The sequence below is a fragment of the Macrobrachium rosenbergii genome, chromosome 2, assembly GCF_040412425.1.
Source record: "Macrobrachium rosenbergii isolate ZJJX-2024 chromosome 2, ASM4041242v1, whole genome shotgun sequence".
Taxonomy (NCBI): domain Eukaryota; kingdom Metazoa; phylum Arthropoda; class Malacostraca; order Decapoda; family Palaemonidae; genus Macrobrachium; species Macrobrachium rosenbergii.
In genome coordinates, this window is record NC_089742.1 from 35,670,513 (window position 1) to 35,688,012 (window position 17,500).

A 17,500-nucleotide genomic window follows, 5' to 3' on the forward strand; every position below is an offset into this window, starting at 1 on the left:
TCACTTAATTCAAAGCTCCACGAAGCCTCTTGGATTATTAGTTAATTCAAATTGTTTTGTGAACCTCAGAACGATATCTATTTGCTGGCTCAGCAAATTCCTTTCAAACTGCGTATTTTTGTTAAACAGAAAATTATTCTTTATTGTATGGATATGAAAAGCATAAAACTTCGCTTTTGTCAAGCACGAATAAAGACCAATAAATATTCATGTGCAAAAGTGTCAAATAAATATACAATAAAAGACAGTAGAGACGAGTGAATAAAAAAATAAAAAATACCCGTCTGCGTAGAAAGGAATTTCGGTAAAATCTGTCTTTTTTTCTTTATTTTTTAGTGTTTTCGTTTTCTCTTTTCGTTTTCCCCGTAAAAATGTATTGGTAGATATTTTAAAGCGCTCTGTCCCCTAACCTGCTTAATGGTCAATATCATTTATCACCGAACAGAACGCTAATCTAATATATTTTAATATGTAGGCGTTTGACATGCACAACTGGACGAGTGCAATGCAGGTAAATAATTTCAAATTACTTTTAGTACGTACAGACATACTGTACACACACACACACACACATATATATGTATGTATATATATATATATATATGTATGTATATATATATATATATATGTGCGTGTGTTTGTGTGTGTGTGCGGTTGGAGAGAGAGAGAGAGAGAGAGAGAGAGAGAGAGAGAGAGAGAGAGGCCTCAGAAGCTGTTACCCCTACAGCACTCAGCAATAATTATTCTAGGATAAGGTTTCTAGTTCCACGCGCGTCCAATTAGCTGTGACCCACTACAGTCGACTAACTACATCACCTGACATGTACTTAAGTCACAGAATAAGTAAGCAAATGCACAGTAGGAATTAAAAAAAAAAGAAGTCCTAAATCGTTCTGTTTCTTTCAGGATCGAACTCAGGCCCTAGTTGTTGAGGAGGGTATCATGCCTAATGGAACCGAGAGAGAGAGAGAGAGAGAGAGAGAGAGAGAGAGAGAGAGAGAGAGAGAGAGAGGAGAATGGTCCACAGGTCAAACAATGTCTCACGGTATTGCTAGAAGCTTTGAAATTTCATCCATCGAAGTCAGAAAAGTTACTAAAACAACAATGTGCTTATTGATTTGTACATTATTTTCTCTGCTATTTCCGTGACTTTTCGATGATCGAGTGGGGAAATAACCTACATTCCCACAATGCCCTCTATACTTAAAATTAATAAGTTCAACTGCAAAATGACTTATATAAGGTTGATTACTGAACGTAAATATATCAACTTGGCCAATAAGGGTAATTTGCCGGATGTATTGTACAGCGGTCGACGTACATCGATTCGTCTATTATTGCACGAAACCCAACTAAAAGAAAAGTACCACTTAAGGCTACAAGAGTGATAGATTTTAGGAAGTCAACAAAGGCAAAACCTTGTAGTGGAACTCAAAATACACGAAAAAAAACTGCAGTGCGGTTTCACTTCTGAGAATGTGTTTACCACCAGACCTTTGATGCTGCGATGAATATGCAAAAAGAAAAAAAATCTTTCCACATGTATTGAACCACGAGGCAAGTGAAAAACACGTAAACAGTCAACACAGTTATTTTATTTGGAGCTACACTGCACTTTCCGGATGCGTAGTCAAAAGTCCCCGAAGCTACTGGCTCAAGAGCTTCAGACGCAGCAAACGGTGGCATTGCGCAATCCAACTCTTTACCGGCTCCTGGGCCTTATTGGGACTCACTGCCCCTCGTCCAGTAGATTCTAGGCAACCAAAAGAAGGCTAGGCAACACTAGGCAGGCTAGGAGTTTTCTTTTGGCTGTAACTGAACTGTGGCATAGTTTGCCTAATGCAATTGTGGGATCATCTGATCTCCAAATGTTGAAGCGAGGAGTCAATTAAGTCCTACTTTCTGCTAACGTCTCTTAAATTCAGGTATATTGATCTTATTTTCTATTCCCTCATATCTATTTGTTTATCACCTATTCCTATAGATCGTCTACTCTGCAGCCTGATTCCCCTTTGGAACCCTCTCGGGTTTCTAGTCCGTTGACTCTGTCCATAAGGGTTTTCAGCTGAAGACTTCGAGAAAGAAAGAAAGAAGAGAAAATGTGTTACCATCGCCCACTAGGTCTAGCCATTTTCTTCTTCCGATCAGCATATCTCCAATTATCAAGCCTGCTATTCTATCCTCATTCGCACGACCTATAATTCCAGGGAAATTGGTCACTGCTGATACAGGTCACGTGCTAAGTCATATAAATGGGGTGATTATTTTCCTGTACCACATAATTACCATGGCAGCTGCTTTGCGCTATTGCCAACGCCATCTTGATGGTATTTGAGAGTATTTCATTTTAACTGCTTACTTATTGCTTTCGTGAAGGTGTTTTCTGTTATTTACATAAATCAACGATCCACCCATTTGAAAAAATATTAATAATTACTTTATATATTTATCTATGCAACTCTCCGTTACTGTGTGAAAACTTTTAAAATGCAAAAGGAAGCAGGCAAAGATTAATAGCTCTACGCAGCTCGAAATTTGTAACTGCTGAACACACACACACTCTCTCTCTAGAGATAATAGCTTTTTGCAGCTCAATATTTGTAACTGATCAACTCTCTCTGTCTGTCTGTCTCTCTCTCTCTTACTCTAGAGATAACAGCTTTTCGCAGCTCAAAATTTGTATTTCCTCAAATCTCTCTCTCTCTCTAGATAATAGCTTTTCGCAGCTACAAATGTGTATTTCCTCAAATCTCTCTCTCTCTCTAGATAATAGCTTTTCGCAGCTACAAATGTGTATTTCCTCAAATCTCTCTCTCTCTCTCTCTCTCTCTAGATAATAGCTTTTCGCAGCTACAAATGTGTATTTCCTCAAATCTCTCTCTCTCTCTCTCTCTCTCTCTCTCTCTCTAGAGATAATAGCTTTTCGCAGCTACAAATGTATATTTCCTCAACTCTCTCTCTCTCTCTCTCTCTCTCTCTCTGTGTGTGTGGCTTTACAGTCAGTGGCTGATGAATAATCTCACCTTACAGTTTTACACCATTCTCCCCTAATTAACTCGCAAACCCAGGTGGGGCCTATTAAATACGAACCGCTGTTCTTAGCAAACCACAAACAATGAATAACGAAAGAGTCTTTTCAGCTTACGCTTTCCTTTGCACAAAGGAACCATAATTATACTCAGTGTGCATCAAAAGCGTTTCTTTTTTTTTTCTTTTTTTCTTTTGGTATTCGTGGCGATCATTATACAAAACTAAAACCAACTCATTAATTTGTTTGTAGCTTCAGGAGGAAACTTTGATCATCTTGGCTTCTGTGAATAATGGAAATGCAGTCGTCTTTGTGTGTATGTGTATGTATGTATATTATAGAATATTATATATATATATATTTCAGAAAATATGGCTGCTACAATTTTAAAGGACACATATATGCATTTCATAGCTTCAATGCTTTAAGATGTGATGGAAGAATTTTTGGAGTGAGATGGTACTGACAGAGCCGTCAGTCGTAAAATCTTTGTGTTCAGCAAATAGTTTGATTCCTCAGCTATCTGCGTGAGAACCTCAGCAATATTGGCAGTCAGGTGATCTCCGAAGTGTTATGTATATTCGTGAGTACGTGCGTTAATTTGATCTAGATTATGCCAAAATCTGCCCTAAAAGTGAGTTTGATCGTTCATTAACGTGATAGAACTGCAGTTGTCTAGACGTAGCTTTGGAGAGGATCCAGGCTTTGAAATCGGCAGATAAGGTAGAGTTTGAAATCTCTGTTTTTATGGGAGGAAATTGAACTTGTGATTTTTACCATGATTTTCTGATCATTATGAACTTTTGAACTGGTGTGGGAGATTTAATATGAATATTCATACCTCTTTTATATTATTATTTTGTCATGTTACGTTTGCCATATCTTGGCTATGCATTTTACACTTTCCATTATTGTGTTTTGCATTTCATATATTTTTGGGAGTTTTCTATCATGTTTAATTCTTCCGACAGATGTCTGTGGACAATGTGGACTGGTTCGAATAACATGTGGTAGACTGTTTTTTTTTACATGACTTTAGTTATTGATTTGGGGAGTATGTGTGAGTTTGGATATTTTCAGGCTATTAGCCATAATGAGACTTCTTTAATCAGAAGTGTTTTACAGTTTAGAGTTTAGTTATCTGACTCGATAATTCATTTATTATGCATTTTAATCTTTGCTTTGTTTTATTCATTTCTTGTTGGGTTATTTGAATAATAAACCTATTTTTGTAGAAACTATTGCGTTTCTTTAAATAGTCCATTTAATTGCTTGGTGAGAATGAGTGAGATTCGGGTGGGTGAGCTTCGGAAAACGGTGAGAGAGAGAGAGAGGGAGAGAGAGAGGGAGGAGAAAAAAAGGATGCAAGTGTTATCGTGAGCGAACCTTCATACGCCTTTTTCCTGAAGAAAGATCGTAGAGCACGTTACGTACACTTTCAAAAAAGTGTTAATTCTGTCCTTGTTACATATATATATATATATATATATATATATATATATATATATATATATATATATATATGTATGTATGTATATATATATATATATATATATATATATATATATATATATATATATATATATATATATATATATATATATATATACATACATATATATACATACATATATATATACTTGCACACACACACACACACACACACACACACACACACACACACATATATATATATATATATATATATACATATATATATATATATATATATATATATATATCAGGATCGAACCCAGGTCTTTCAATTGAAAGGCAAGGGCGCTGCAGGGCAAGCTTGCGTGCAGTGGCACTCAGGTTCCAACTCCTTTTATGACTTGTATGGCCTAGTGGGCAGTGCCCTTGCCTTTCAATTGAAAGACCTGGGTTCAATCCTGATGTGAGTCAGAAATTTATTTCTGTTCCATACGTGATTGTGTGTTGATTGATTTATATATATATATATATATATATATATATATATATATATATATATACACACACATATATATATATATATATATATATATATATATATATATATATATATATATATACATACCTACATACAGACATACATACAAATACACTCATACATTAATACATATAAACATTTGTGCGTGTGAGAGAGTTAAGTTTGTGAATAGAATAATATAAAACCTTTCCTTCTCTTTGCAACATAAGTCAATTAGCCAATGCTTTAGATCACGTAACTAAAAAAAAGATGGGATCGCTGTGTAGGTGGTTCCACAGCGTGTGGCCTTCGTTAACCGAAGTCATATGCTTGTTTGCTAATGATTAGAGGCGTTCAAACAGTTTAATGTTCTACAAACATCCTTCACCTCCGAATTTGTGCCCAAATTTGTTTCGTTAAATTCAACTGGATATTAAGAGCGTTCTCTCTCTCTCTCTCTCTCTCTCTCTCTCTCTCTCTCTCTCTCTCTCTCAGTGGACTATCTCTATAGACGTATGGAGAATAAATTGCAAAGCTGAAATTCAAAGCTAAGAGGGGCATATATACGTTACAGGCAGATAGAGATACCAGGCATTTCACGAACTGCCTGAAATTTTAGGGAGACAGCGAAATGCACTTAGGGCTAGTGGTAAACACGGCGAAACAGTGACTCGCCTACACTGTTTCGCCGTGTTTAGTACTAGCACCTTGGGGATCAAATGTATTTTGCCGTGTTTAGTACTAGCCCCTGGGGGGTCAAATGTATTTCGCCATGTATAATACTAGCCCCTGGGTGTCAAATATATTTCGCTGTGTTTAGTACTAGCCCCTGGGGGTCAAATGTATTTCGCCGTGTTTAGCACTAGCCCCTGGGGGTTAAATGTATTTAGCTGTATTTAATACTAGCGCCTGTGGGGTTAAATGCATTTTGCCGTGTTTAGTACTAGCACCTGGGGGGTAAATTTTACTTCGCTGTGTTTAACACTAGCGCCTTGAGGGTCAAATGTATTTCGCCGTGTTTAGTACTATCCCCTGGGGGGTCAAATGTATTTTGCCGTGGTAAGTACCATTCCCTGTGGAATCAAATGTCCCTAAGTGCATTTCACTATCTGCCTGAAACTTCAGGTGGTTCGTGAAATGCCTGGTATCGCTATCTGCCTGTAACATAGACACCGAAAAGAAAAATGCCGAGGAAAGCGGAGTCGATTAACGAATAGAGAGACCAGTAGATGAGTAAGCATTCTTTTATGGCGACTACTATCCATGTCAGGGGCCGTGAGTCATCGTTTAACTCAAATATCTTTCAAACCGATTATTTGATCGAATTGGTACTTTGACACAGTGTGCAAGACACCTCCCGCTAATTTTTGGTAATATAGTGCATTGTCAAATGGTTTTAGTTAAGGCGTTTACTCTCGACTTTTAAAGGCAAAGTCGCATGAGTCAGCAGGACTACTCTACGTAATCGAACGTCCCCTATCCCCCATAGACAGGAAAGGGGGCGGGGGCGGAGATTGGGCGGCCGGGAAAGTGGGATGAGAAGGGGAAGCGTGAGGGAGGGATGGGATGGGGATAAAGGACGTTCGAATGCATAGTTTGGCGATGCTTGGCAACACCATGTAAGTCAAAAGTAAACGCCCTAACTAACACCATTTGACAACGCACTATATTACCAAAAATTAGCAGGAGGTGTCTTGTACACTGTGTCCAAGTACCATTTCGATCAAATAATCAGTGTGAAAGGTATTTGAGAAAAATGATGACTCGCGGTCCCTGAAATGCATAGTAGTTTAGAGGCCTGTAACATACCCCATCATCAGGCTATCTAAAGAATAAATACAATTTCTTAAAAATAATACACACGCATACTGTACATACTAAGATACAAATAAAGATCCAGTTTATCAGAACTAAACACCATGAATTAAAATTCTCGGTATTCACTCATGAAATATTTTTTTACGTTTTATTTGTGTCTTAGTATGAGTGTGTTTTATTTTTGCAGAAATAATAATTGTTTATTAAGATAGCCTGATGAATGTCTACTCAAGTACTGGTCGTCCTATTCCTTTTATATATACATATATATACATACATATCTGCAGAATACATATGTATACAATGTATACATATATGCTATTTCTTTTTTGTAACATGGCTATAAGGGACGTATACTTACACACACACACAAGCATATATATATATATATATATATATATATATATATATATATATATATATATATATATATATGTGTGTGTGTGTGTGTGTGTGTGTATATATATTTATTTATGAATTTATATTTATTTATATATATGCATATATGTTGTATATGTATATATATATATATATATATATATATATATATATATATATATATATATATATATATATATATATATATATATATATATATATGTATATACTGTATATACACACAATACACAAATAATAAGGACGCCGTTTTTTTCCTTTATTTGTAAGCCTTCTCTGTTATTCTTCAGAGAAGAATGTTTCAATCGTTTTAAGCTTTCAAGTGATTAAAATCGCTTGTCATTATTAAACTGAACTGTTTCTCATTTACATAGAACTGTTCTTTAGCAACCTCACTTTAGCATGACTATGCACACCGGGGTGAGGGGTGGGGGTGAGGGAGTGGGTTAAGTGACATAGAACGAAAATACTCTCTGTTGTGGACGAATAACAGACTGATAATTCTTTTTTTTTTTTTGGAAGTCTCGTAACATAGACGAACAAAGGACTGACTTCCCCACGTTAATTATTCCGAGTATTTGACACACGTAATGAAATTAATAAACCCGCCCGATGTAATACTATTATTCCCCTGTGTCAAAAAATATTCTTCATACAGAAAAAATCGATCAAAAGGCTTGAGAACAATACAGAATATTTACAATAAATACTGGAGCTAGCGACAAAAGCGGAGTTGCCGGCGGACCATTTAAAACTCTCTGTAATACCCCCATTATTCTCAGAGCGACTTTCTTTCCGAACGGAACAATTGATAACATAAATATTGATATAACCGCTTTTTTACACCGAAAGCCAAAATAGATATCAATAAATATCTCCTTCCTTTGCTCAGATGAAAGATGCGTCACGCCCATTATAATCAAACGTTATTTACGTCGAGTCTATGTTTCTACAACACCCGACTCTGCATGGAAATTAAAACTATCAATGAGGAAGATGCCGCGTTCATTAAGAGGCTGCATAAAACACGCTTTGAGAGCTACAAAGCCAAGGACTAACGTGACGTAAAAGTGTTTATTTTGGAGACCCAAGAAACGCAATCAACACAATGGGCTTCAGTTTGTTAAGCTGAACAACAGGTTTGGGATTCCAGTTCATTATAAAAAAAAAAAAAAACCAGGTGAAGGTCCTTCGTCTCAACATACGTAGCTGGGTGTTTTCTTTTTCGCTTTGATGAAATAGTGAATTCTAGTATTTTCATTTAATTAATGAGTAGAACTAATTAACTATTCTGGTCCCTTTCCAGCAAACGAAAATTTTGCAATATACACGTGCTGTTTGAAGCATACAGTGCACTGCAAATAATTTTTCTTCTTTTGTAGATATTTAAAAAGACGAAAAATTTAGCATTTTTAGAGGTGCTATGAATCAAAATGTTTAACCTAGGAACTGAGCCTTACATATAAACAATAATAGTAGTAATATAGTTTCAATGAAGTATAGAGGATGCAGAAATAATAATAATAATAATAATAATAATAATAATAATAATAATAATAATAATAATAATAATAATAATAATAATGTGATTACACATGCATACTTAAAGCGCAAAGTTCCGTTATAACAACTGTTACCTCTTCACAGTTATAAGGGTATGTACTGATTTACAGTGGGTTTTAGTATTTGAGCAGAAATAAAGAAATCCAAGTGCTTAAGGCAGAATTAGGGACAGAATTAATGTCTGTGGATTTGTATTGAGTATAAATATAGGATTCTACCTGGAATATAAAATCTATACATAGGGCCAAGTGCTGGAACCTATGAGGTCATTCATTATTACTGAGAATAATGTTGAAACAATTGTTTGGAGAGGGTGGAAAGTAAGATGGAAGAAAGTAAATATGAACGGAGGTATGGTAAAAGGAATGAAAAGGGCTGCAGCTAGGATTCGCAGGGACACTGCAAGGAACCTTAAGTAATGTTTACAGTGCACCATGTGAAGTGTACTGGCACGACTACTTCCCTACGAGGTGGGTATAAATATAAACAAGTGTGTAAGAATAATAACTTAATGCAATGTCTACCTCTACCCGAAGTGGACTGCGATGTAACTTAGTCTGTATTCAATAGAGGCAGTGTCGTGAATCAGCTTACTATCTATGGAATACTTTTTTTTTTGGAGCAAGAACCCGTGCTGGCATAAGCCTAAGTTAATCTGACTACAAAGAATACTGTCATGTAAACTGATTAAACTATATTGTGGAATACTAATGCAATTACGAAAAATAAAAATGACACCTTTTTTCTGTATTCCTCAAAGAACTGAATCATGATAAAAACAAATCTATATCCCATTATTATGGCACACTTTTTGGAGCAAGAGCCCGTGCTGGAATAAGCCTAGCTTAATCTGACTACAAAGAATATTGTCATCTAAACTGAATAAACTATATTGTGGAATAATACTAATATAGTTACGAAAAATGGAAATTACACTCGTTTTTATCTGTATACCTCAAAGAACTGAACCATAATAAAAACAAATCCATATGCCATTATTTTGAAAATAAAACAACAAAAAATACTCATGAGATGTAGGAACAGGTCCGTATTACTTTATTTTTGAATTAGATCCATGTGTTCAAATACGAAAAATTAAAATATTCTTAAAAGAAATATTTGTGTATCTACAATTGTCAAAGGCATGAATACTGATGACTGTCTATTAATCTATCTTTTTTTTTTCTTCTCTAATAACCGATCTCTTCTAAAGCTTCTTTCTATGAATCCCATAGTGTTTAGAAGCTTGAATTTCAAGTCAGTAACCCCTGTAGGCTTGTTACATAATAATAATAATAATAATAATAATAATAATAATAATAATAATAATAATAATAATAATAATAATAATAATAATTTTTCTTCTTTTGTAGATATTTAAAGAAGGCGAAAAAGTTTAGCATTTTTAGAGGTGCTATGAATCAAAATGTTTAACTTAGGAATTGAATCTTACATGTTAACAATAATAATAGTAATAAAGTTTCAAGAACAATGAAGTATAGAGGATGCAGAAATAATAATAATAATAATAATAATAATAATAATAATAATAATAATAATAATAATAATAATAATAATAAAATCGTGGACAATTCAAAACAGAAATTTAAATTAAATTTTTTTACCTGTAATATACTGCATTAAACTTTATGTTTGCTAATAAACATTAAATCAAAATCTGCCCATTAAAGACTCATTTCAACAACAACAGCAGCAATAATAATAATAATAATAATAATAATAATAATAATAATAATAATAATAATAATAATAATAATAATAATAATAATAATAACAAAAACAAGAGAAACAGATCAATCAGGAACAACCCTCAAGGAGAGAATAGGGGAGAAGAAGCAGCAGTAACTCTCATAATCCGCCTCACCGATCTTGACATTCTCCTGGAGGAGCAGAAGTTCGACGATCTCGACATTTTCGTTGTCGACGGCGATCTGGATGGCCGACCGCCCGAGTATGTCCGTGCAGTTGACGTTGACGGCGCTGGGCGGCGACAGGCACCGCATCATCGTATGTTTGTCGCCTCTCTCGGCTGCTTCCAGGAACACCCGCTCCTTGGGATCCATCATATGACCGTCCTGGAAGAGACAGAGGGAGAGAGACGAAAGTGGTTAAGAGCCTTTCAAGTTCTTGGATGTCGGTGGGGAGGCGGGGTGGGGGGGGGGTTGGTTGGAAGGGTCCCTGGAAAATGGAGGGGGGGATGGATGGGAGATGAGGGGCTGGAAGGGTCCCTGGAAACTGGAGTGGGGTAGGGATGGGAGAGGAGTGACTGGAAGAGTCCCTGGAGACGGGAGATGGGGAGGGACCGGAGAAGAGGGGCTGGAAGGCTCCCTGGAAACGGGAGTAGGGGAGGGAAAGGAGAAGAGGGACTGGAAGGGTCTCTGGAAACGGTAGGGTCCTGGAAAAGGAAGAAGGTCATGGACCTGGAAAACGTGGGATACCAGGTGTGGGCGGGGTAGGGTGTGAGCTGGAAGAGTTCATGGGGTTTGTCTGGAAGATTTCAAGGGTGTTTTCAAAGAAGAGACAACTACAGCTGGTGCTGGAACGGTGGCGACGCACCTGTCCTAAAATAAATGTGGGCGAAAGAAAGCTAAGTGTTCCAGGTATAAAACGATTCCTGGAAGGTGGAAGTCAAGTCCAGAGGACGAAAATAAACGGAGAGAACGCCGTCAACTGCAGTGGACATCGGGCAGTCAAATTCCAGGAGTACCTGTTTTAGACCAAAAATGTGAAATGACAGAATCGAATTCTAAGAGAATTAAATGGGTATGTAATGTTAGGTATGGAAATATGTATTTCGCAGTTTGTCTGCGATAATGAAGTGACGAGAAGGAGACAAAAATGTAAAGCAGTGATATGATAATTCCTGTGGGTGGAATGATTGAACAGTTTTTGCTTTTGAAGTTTTTCCAATTTCATACATGAATTATATATGTGTATATATGAGTGCATATGCACACATACACACACACACACATATATACATATATATATGTTTTGAATTGGAAAATATTTTTAGAATCACTACACCTTGTTCCTTTTTTTAAATATAGAGAATATCTATTTTCTTATTTTGGAACGTTATAAACATTCTCATTACGAATTCCATTTCTGGTGAATAACAGAACCAACTGACCATGACGCACCTGCTGTGAAATTACTCTCGTTAAGAAAAACATATCAAACAGTATATCCAAATCTTAAGCTCAAAGGAATGCCAATTATGGAATTATAGGAAACCGTTACAAAGCTGATACGGATAAAAGTGATGGACACGTATGGAAGGAATTTTGGAAATAGCAGGATACGGATTTGATGAAGGAATAACAGGTAATTAGATCAGTGGAAGAGAGAGAGAGAGAGAGAGAGAGAGAGAGAGAGAGAGAGAGAGAGAGAGAGAGAGAGAGAGAGAGAGAATTAGAGTTCTCTTCGTCAGAGGCAATGTATCAGTTTAATATCAGGAAACTTGATCATATCTAAATTTGGAAGGTCATGATTATTGAAGTTTTTGCACATAAAAACATATTTGTATAAATTGTATAGTTATATAATTATAATCATATAATTATAAATTTATAATATTATATATTCTAGTACCATTGTTAATAGCGGAATCTTTTCTGATGCAGTAGTAAACACTGATGCCATCAGAGACCAATATTTCCCTCTCTCTCTCTCTCTCTCTCTCTCTCTCTCTCTCTCTCTCTCTCTCTCTCTCTCTCTCCAGAGAAATGGTATTTACGGCAGAGGATTACTATGTGCGAATAGTACTTCCCTTATGCACACTCCAAAAATTCTTGAATTAAACTGAGTACAGAATTTAGGCCAAAGGCCAAGCACTGGGATCAATGAGGTCACTCAGCGCTGAAACGAAAATTGACAGTAAGAAGGGTTGAAAGGTGTAACAGGAAGAAAACCTCGCAGTTGCACTATGACTCTAATTATTAGGAGAGGGTGGGAGAAAGAGAATATGAAAGGAGGTACAATAAAAGGTACGAAAGGGGTTGCAGCTAGAACCTTACTTAATGCCTACAGTGCACCGCATGTGGTGCACTGACGGCACTACCCCTTTACGGGGAATAACAAACCCACTCAGTAATGAATCTTCTGCAGTTCCAAAAATGGCATCCTATGAAACAATGCTGTTCAAAAAATACTTTTTCTGGAGTTTTATTCTAAATTCTATATTCAGTTCAATTCAAGAATATGTGGGGTATGCGTAAGGGAAATGCTGTTCACACATAGCAATCCTCTGCCGTAAATACTATTTCCCTGAAGAGAGAGAGAGAGAGAGAGAGAGAGAGAGAGAGAGAGAGAGAGAGAGAGAGAGAATTATTGGTCTCTGATGGCTTCAGTGCTTACTACTGCATCAGAAAAGATTCAGCTATTAATATTAATACTTGAATATATATTATAAATTTATAATTATGCTATTATAATTATATAATCATACAATTTATATAATTATATAAATGATTCTTTCCTATTATACTAGTTGCAGAATAAATGGTTCTTACTTATTCTCATAACTGTGGAATAATTATTGTGGAGTCTTCTGAAGGAAACAAAATAGAATTCACAACAGAACTTTATTCTAGAATTAAAAGAATCAATATCGAGTTGAATGCATAATGCACTTCAGTGCGGTATTATAATACTTTTACCAAGAAAGCGGATCTATTTTAAGAAGTTTTTAAACAATGATCTTTTGAACGTGGCATTTACTACATATTTATATTGATGATCTCGTATACAATCTAACGTTACGTGCATGGGCGTACTGTGCATATAATGCGTACGTGCTTTTACAGTTTTCAATAATTCTGTTTTTTGTAAGATTATATATATATGTATATATATATATATATATATATATATATATATATATATATATATATATATATATATATATATATATACATATACATGGAACAGACAGACAATCAAAGATATGAATATGTCTGCATAGCATAATCAAGTCAACTCACAATGGCCACCAAACAAAAATCTTACATATTCTCCGTCACATATACCAACGTATTCAAACGTAAAATCAACCAGGAACCTATCATATTGAAAGGCAAGTACCGCTTAACAAAAACAACTAGAAAAATGAAAGTACCACTCAACAGAAAAGCTGTTTACGTACGGAAAAAACAAGGCCAATGAACTAACCTACTGTCGATAATGGGGCATTAGTTCTCAGTCTTTTTTTAGTGATGGCACCCAAACTAATACAATCATTAGCGTGTCACCATCCCACCATATCGCATGAATTAACTTCTTATTTAATGAATAACATTATTATCCGTACTGAAACCAAAATCAGCATACCGTACATACAGAAATACACTGTACAAACAAAGAGCATATCAAAAGAATTAGATAAACATAATCAGAGTAGACATACTGATAATAATTATATGAAGACTTCTGAAACTTTTTTTTTTTTAACAAATGTTCATTGAGAAGATCTAGTTAAGACAAAACCCATAACAATCTTGCGGCACCCCTAGGCACTGCCTGTGGCACCTAGTTTGAGAATCACCGATATAGGGTAATACACGCCACGAATACCTTGAAATTCTTACTGTGCTGTGGTCCAACCCACCCCACGCAGTATACAGCACAGACGCTGCCGATAAATCAATTACTTTTATTCGCCATACAGAAGAGAGTGCAAGGAGGGAATGGAAAAGAAGAGGTGACAGAAATTGGAGAATAGGGGGAATATGGATTAGGAGTAGGAAAGGAAGAAGAGGAATGCATGGGAAAGGTAAGATGGAAAGGGTGACGATGGAGGAGGAAGTGGAAATTGGAGAGTTAACAAAAGGGAAAAGGCGAACAGGTATCGGGAGATGAATGAAGAAACTGGAAAAGAACAAAAATAACGACAAAAGCAAAGAAGCACAGGATGAAGATAAAGCACTGAAAAAGAACATGTGCAAGGAAATGGAAAAGTAAACAAACAACATAAAGAAGATAGAGAAGAAAATCAAGTATAATAAAAAGAATTAAATAAGTAAGGAAGGGGAAAAGAATACTCGGAAAAATAAATAATAAAGAATAAGCATAAGACCAACAGCAACTCTGGAGAAGGCAAAGAAGAAAATAGAAAAGAAGAAGAAAAGGGAGGAAGAAAGAAAAGAGAAGAAGAATAAGAAACGACAGCAAAATCATCCCTCATGAAACATGACATCGGTGTCAAAGATAAATCATTCTTGCGGTACCGCATTCCCCCAAACAATTTGGAAGAAGAAGAAGAAGAGGATGCAAAAGAAGAATACACACGTAAAAGATAAAATGAACGAAATACTGCAGAAGCAATAAAGTAAACTAATCTATCACGCGTGGACAAAATTCAGGAAGAACCAAACTCAAAACAATACATTATATAGGAGGCTTTATTATACAAGATATGATGACCTTTCAGAAGCTAGTCTTTCTTTGGCTACCTGAGCACGGAAAACAGAGAGAGAGAGAGAGAGAGAGAGAGAGAGAGAGAGAGAGAGAGAGAGAGAGAGAGTGTGTAAAAAGACAAAATAACAGACAGACTGATTAACGGACAGACACCGAAAGAGACAAACTGACAAACGGACATGCAACGAGAGAGAGAGAGAGAGAGAGAGAGAGAGAGAGAGAGAGAGAGAGAGAGAGAGAGAGAGAGATTTGAACTTCTAGAAATCAGTAGTCAGCTGTGCATGAAAAAACTAACAATTTCAACCCTGAAACGTAGAATAGTGACAGAACACATTCCACATCAAGATTTAAATAACATTACAACATTTTCCAGATTTTCTTCACGATTAGAAAATTAATGCATCACGAAAACACACTTGAATTTAGTTATACGATTTAACCTGGAGTAATTTTAATAAAAAAGTGTTTTATATCTCAAGGATTGATATTTACAGGAAACACTCTGTTTTTAAAGGTACTCTCTCCGGTGAATTTCACTCTATACATCATAAAAACTACCTCCTATCATTATTAATATTAATAGTACTAGGAACACTAGGACTACTTCTACTAATACTACTGCTGCTACTGCTACTACTACTACTACTACTACTACTACTACTTATTGCAAAGACGACAATAATAATAATAATAATAATAATAATAATAATAATAAATTATTATTATTATTATTATTATTAAGCAAATAAGACGCATTACAGCAGAAACATATTAATGCTTCTCCCAGTAAAAAAAAAAAAAATAGCAAATTTACAATTCAGAAACGACCCTAAACAGAACCGCCTAAGGTCCTCTAGTGCCTTCGAGTGTCTTCAGTCACAAAGAAAATATTCCTCCTCAAAGAAGCGAGACCTCGTAAGGGATTTTCTCACTTTTACTGGAAACAGTCAGTATGATCCAAGATTACCGGAAACTCCTTTCACACTAAGTCCCAAGGAGGGTCTTGAAGTGGATGGGGAAGTCAGTGGATAATAATAATAATAATAATAATAATAATAATAATAATAATAATAATAATAATAATAATAATAATAATAATAAATATAGCGTAAAAGAAGGCTTAATCGTAATGATGAAAATTTAGCAGGTAAATGTAAATAATTTACTCTAAGTTATAATAATAATAATAATAATAATAATAATAATAATAATAATAATAATAATAATAATAATAATAATAATAAATATAGCGTAAAAGGAGGCTTAATCACAATGATGAAAATTTAGTAGGTAAATGTAAATAATTTACTCTAAGTTATAATAATAATAATAATAATAATAATAATAATAATAATAATAATAATAAATATAGCGTAAAAGGAAGCTTAATCACAATGATGAAAATGTAGCAGGTAAATGTAAATAATTTACTCTAAGTTAATAATAATAATAATAATAATAATAATAATAATAATAATAATAATAATAATAATAAATCTATAAAGTGAAAAATGTTCAATCATCATGGTATCGTAACATGTATTGAATAATAATAATAATAATAATAATAATAATAATAATAATAATAATAATAATAAATATAGCGTAAAAGAAGGCTTAATCACAATGATGAAAATTTAGTAGGTAAATGTAAATAATTTACTCTAAGTTGTAAAATAATAATAATAATAATAATAATAATAATAATAATAATAATAATAATAATAATAATAATAATAATAAAACTAATAATAAATCTATAAAGTGAAAAAATGTTCAATCATAATGGTATCGTAACATGAATAATAATAATAATAATAATAATAATAATAATAATAATAATAATAATAATAATAATAATAATAATAATAATAATAATAAATATAGCGTAAAAGGAAGCTTAATCACAATGATGAAAATGTAGCAGGTAAATGTAAATAATTTACTCTAAGTTATAATAATAATAATAATAATAATAATAATAATAATAATAATAATAATAATAATAAATCTATAAAGTGAAAAATGTTCAATCATCATGGTATCGTAACATGTATTGAATAATAATAATAATAATAATAATAATAATAATAATAATAATAATAATAATAATAATAATAATAAATATAGCGTAAAAGAAGGCTTAATCACAATGATGAAAATTTAGTAGGTAAACGTAAATAATTTACTCTAAGTTATAAAATAATAATAATAATAATAATAATAATAATAATAATAATAATAATAATAATAATAATAATAAATCTATAAAGTGAAAAATGTTCAATCATAATGGTATCGTAACA

The 17,500-nt window shown here is 34.1% G+C and overlaps 1 protein-coding gene across 1 annotated transcript in view; it reads right to left on the bottom strand.

Moving 5' to 3' along the window:
* Window positions 1-17,500, bottom strand: part of LOC136842794 (transient-receptor-potential-like protein) — a 236,741-nt gene that overhangs the window by 73,133 nt on the left and 146,108 nt on the right. Inside the window, exon 2 of the mRNA XM_067110640.1 lies at window positions 10,642-10,852. Within this exon, the coding sequence (XP_066966741.1) occupies window positions 10,642-10,852 (211 nt within the window). The remainder of the gene's footprint in view (window positions 1-10,641; window positions 10,853-17,500) is intronic.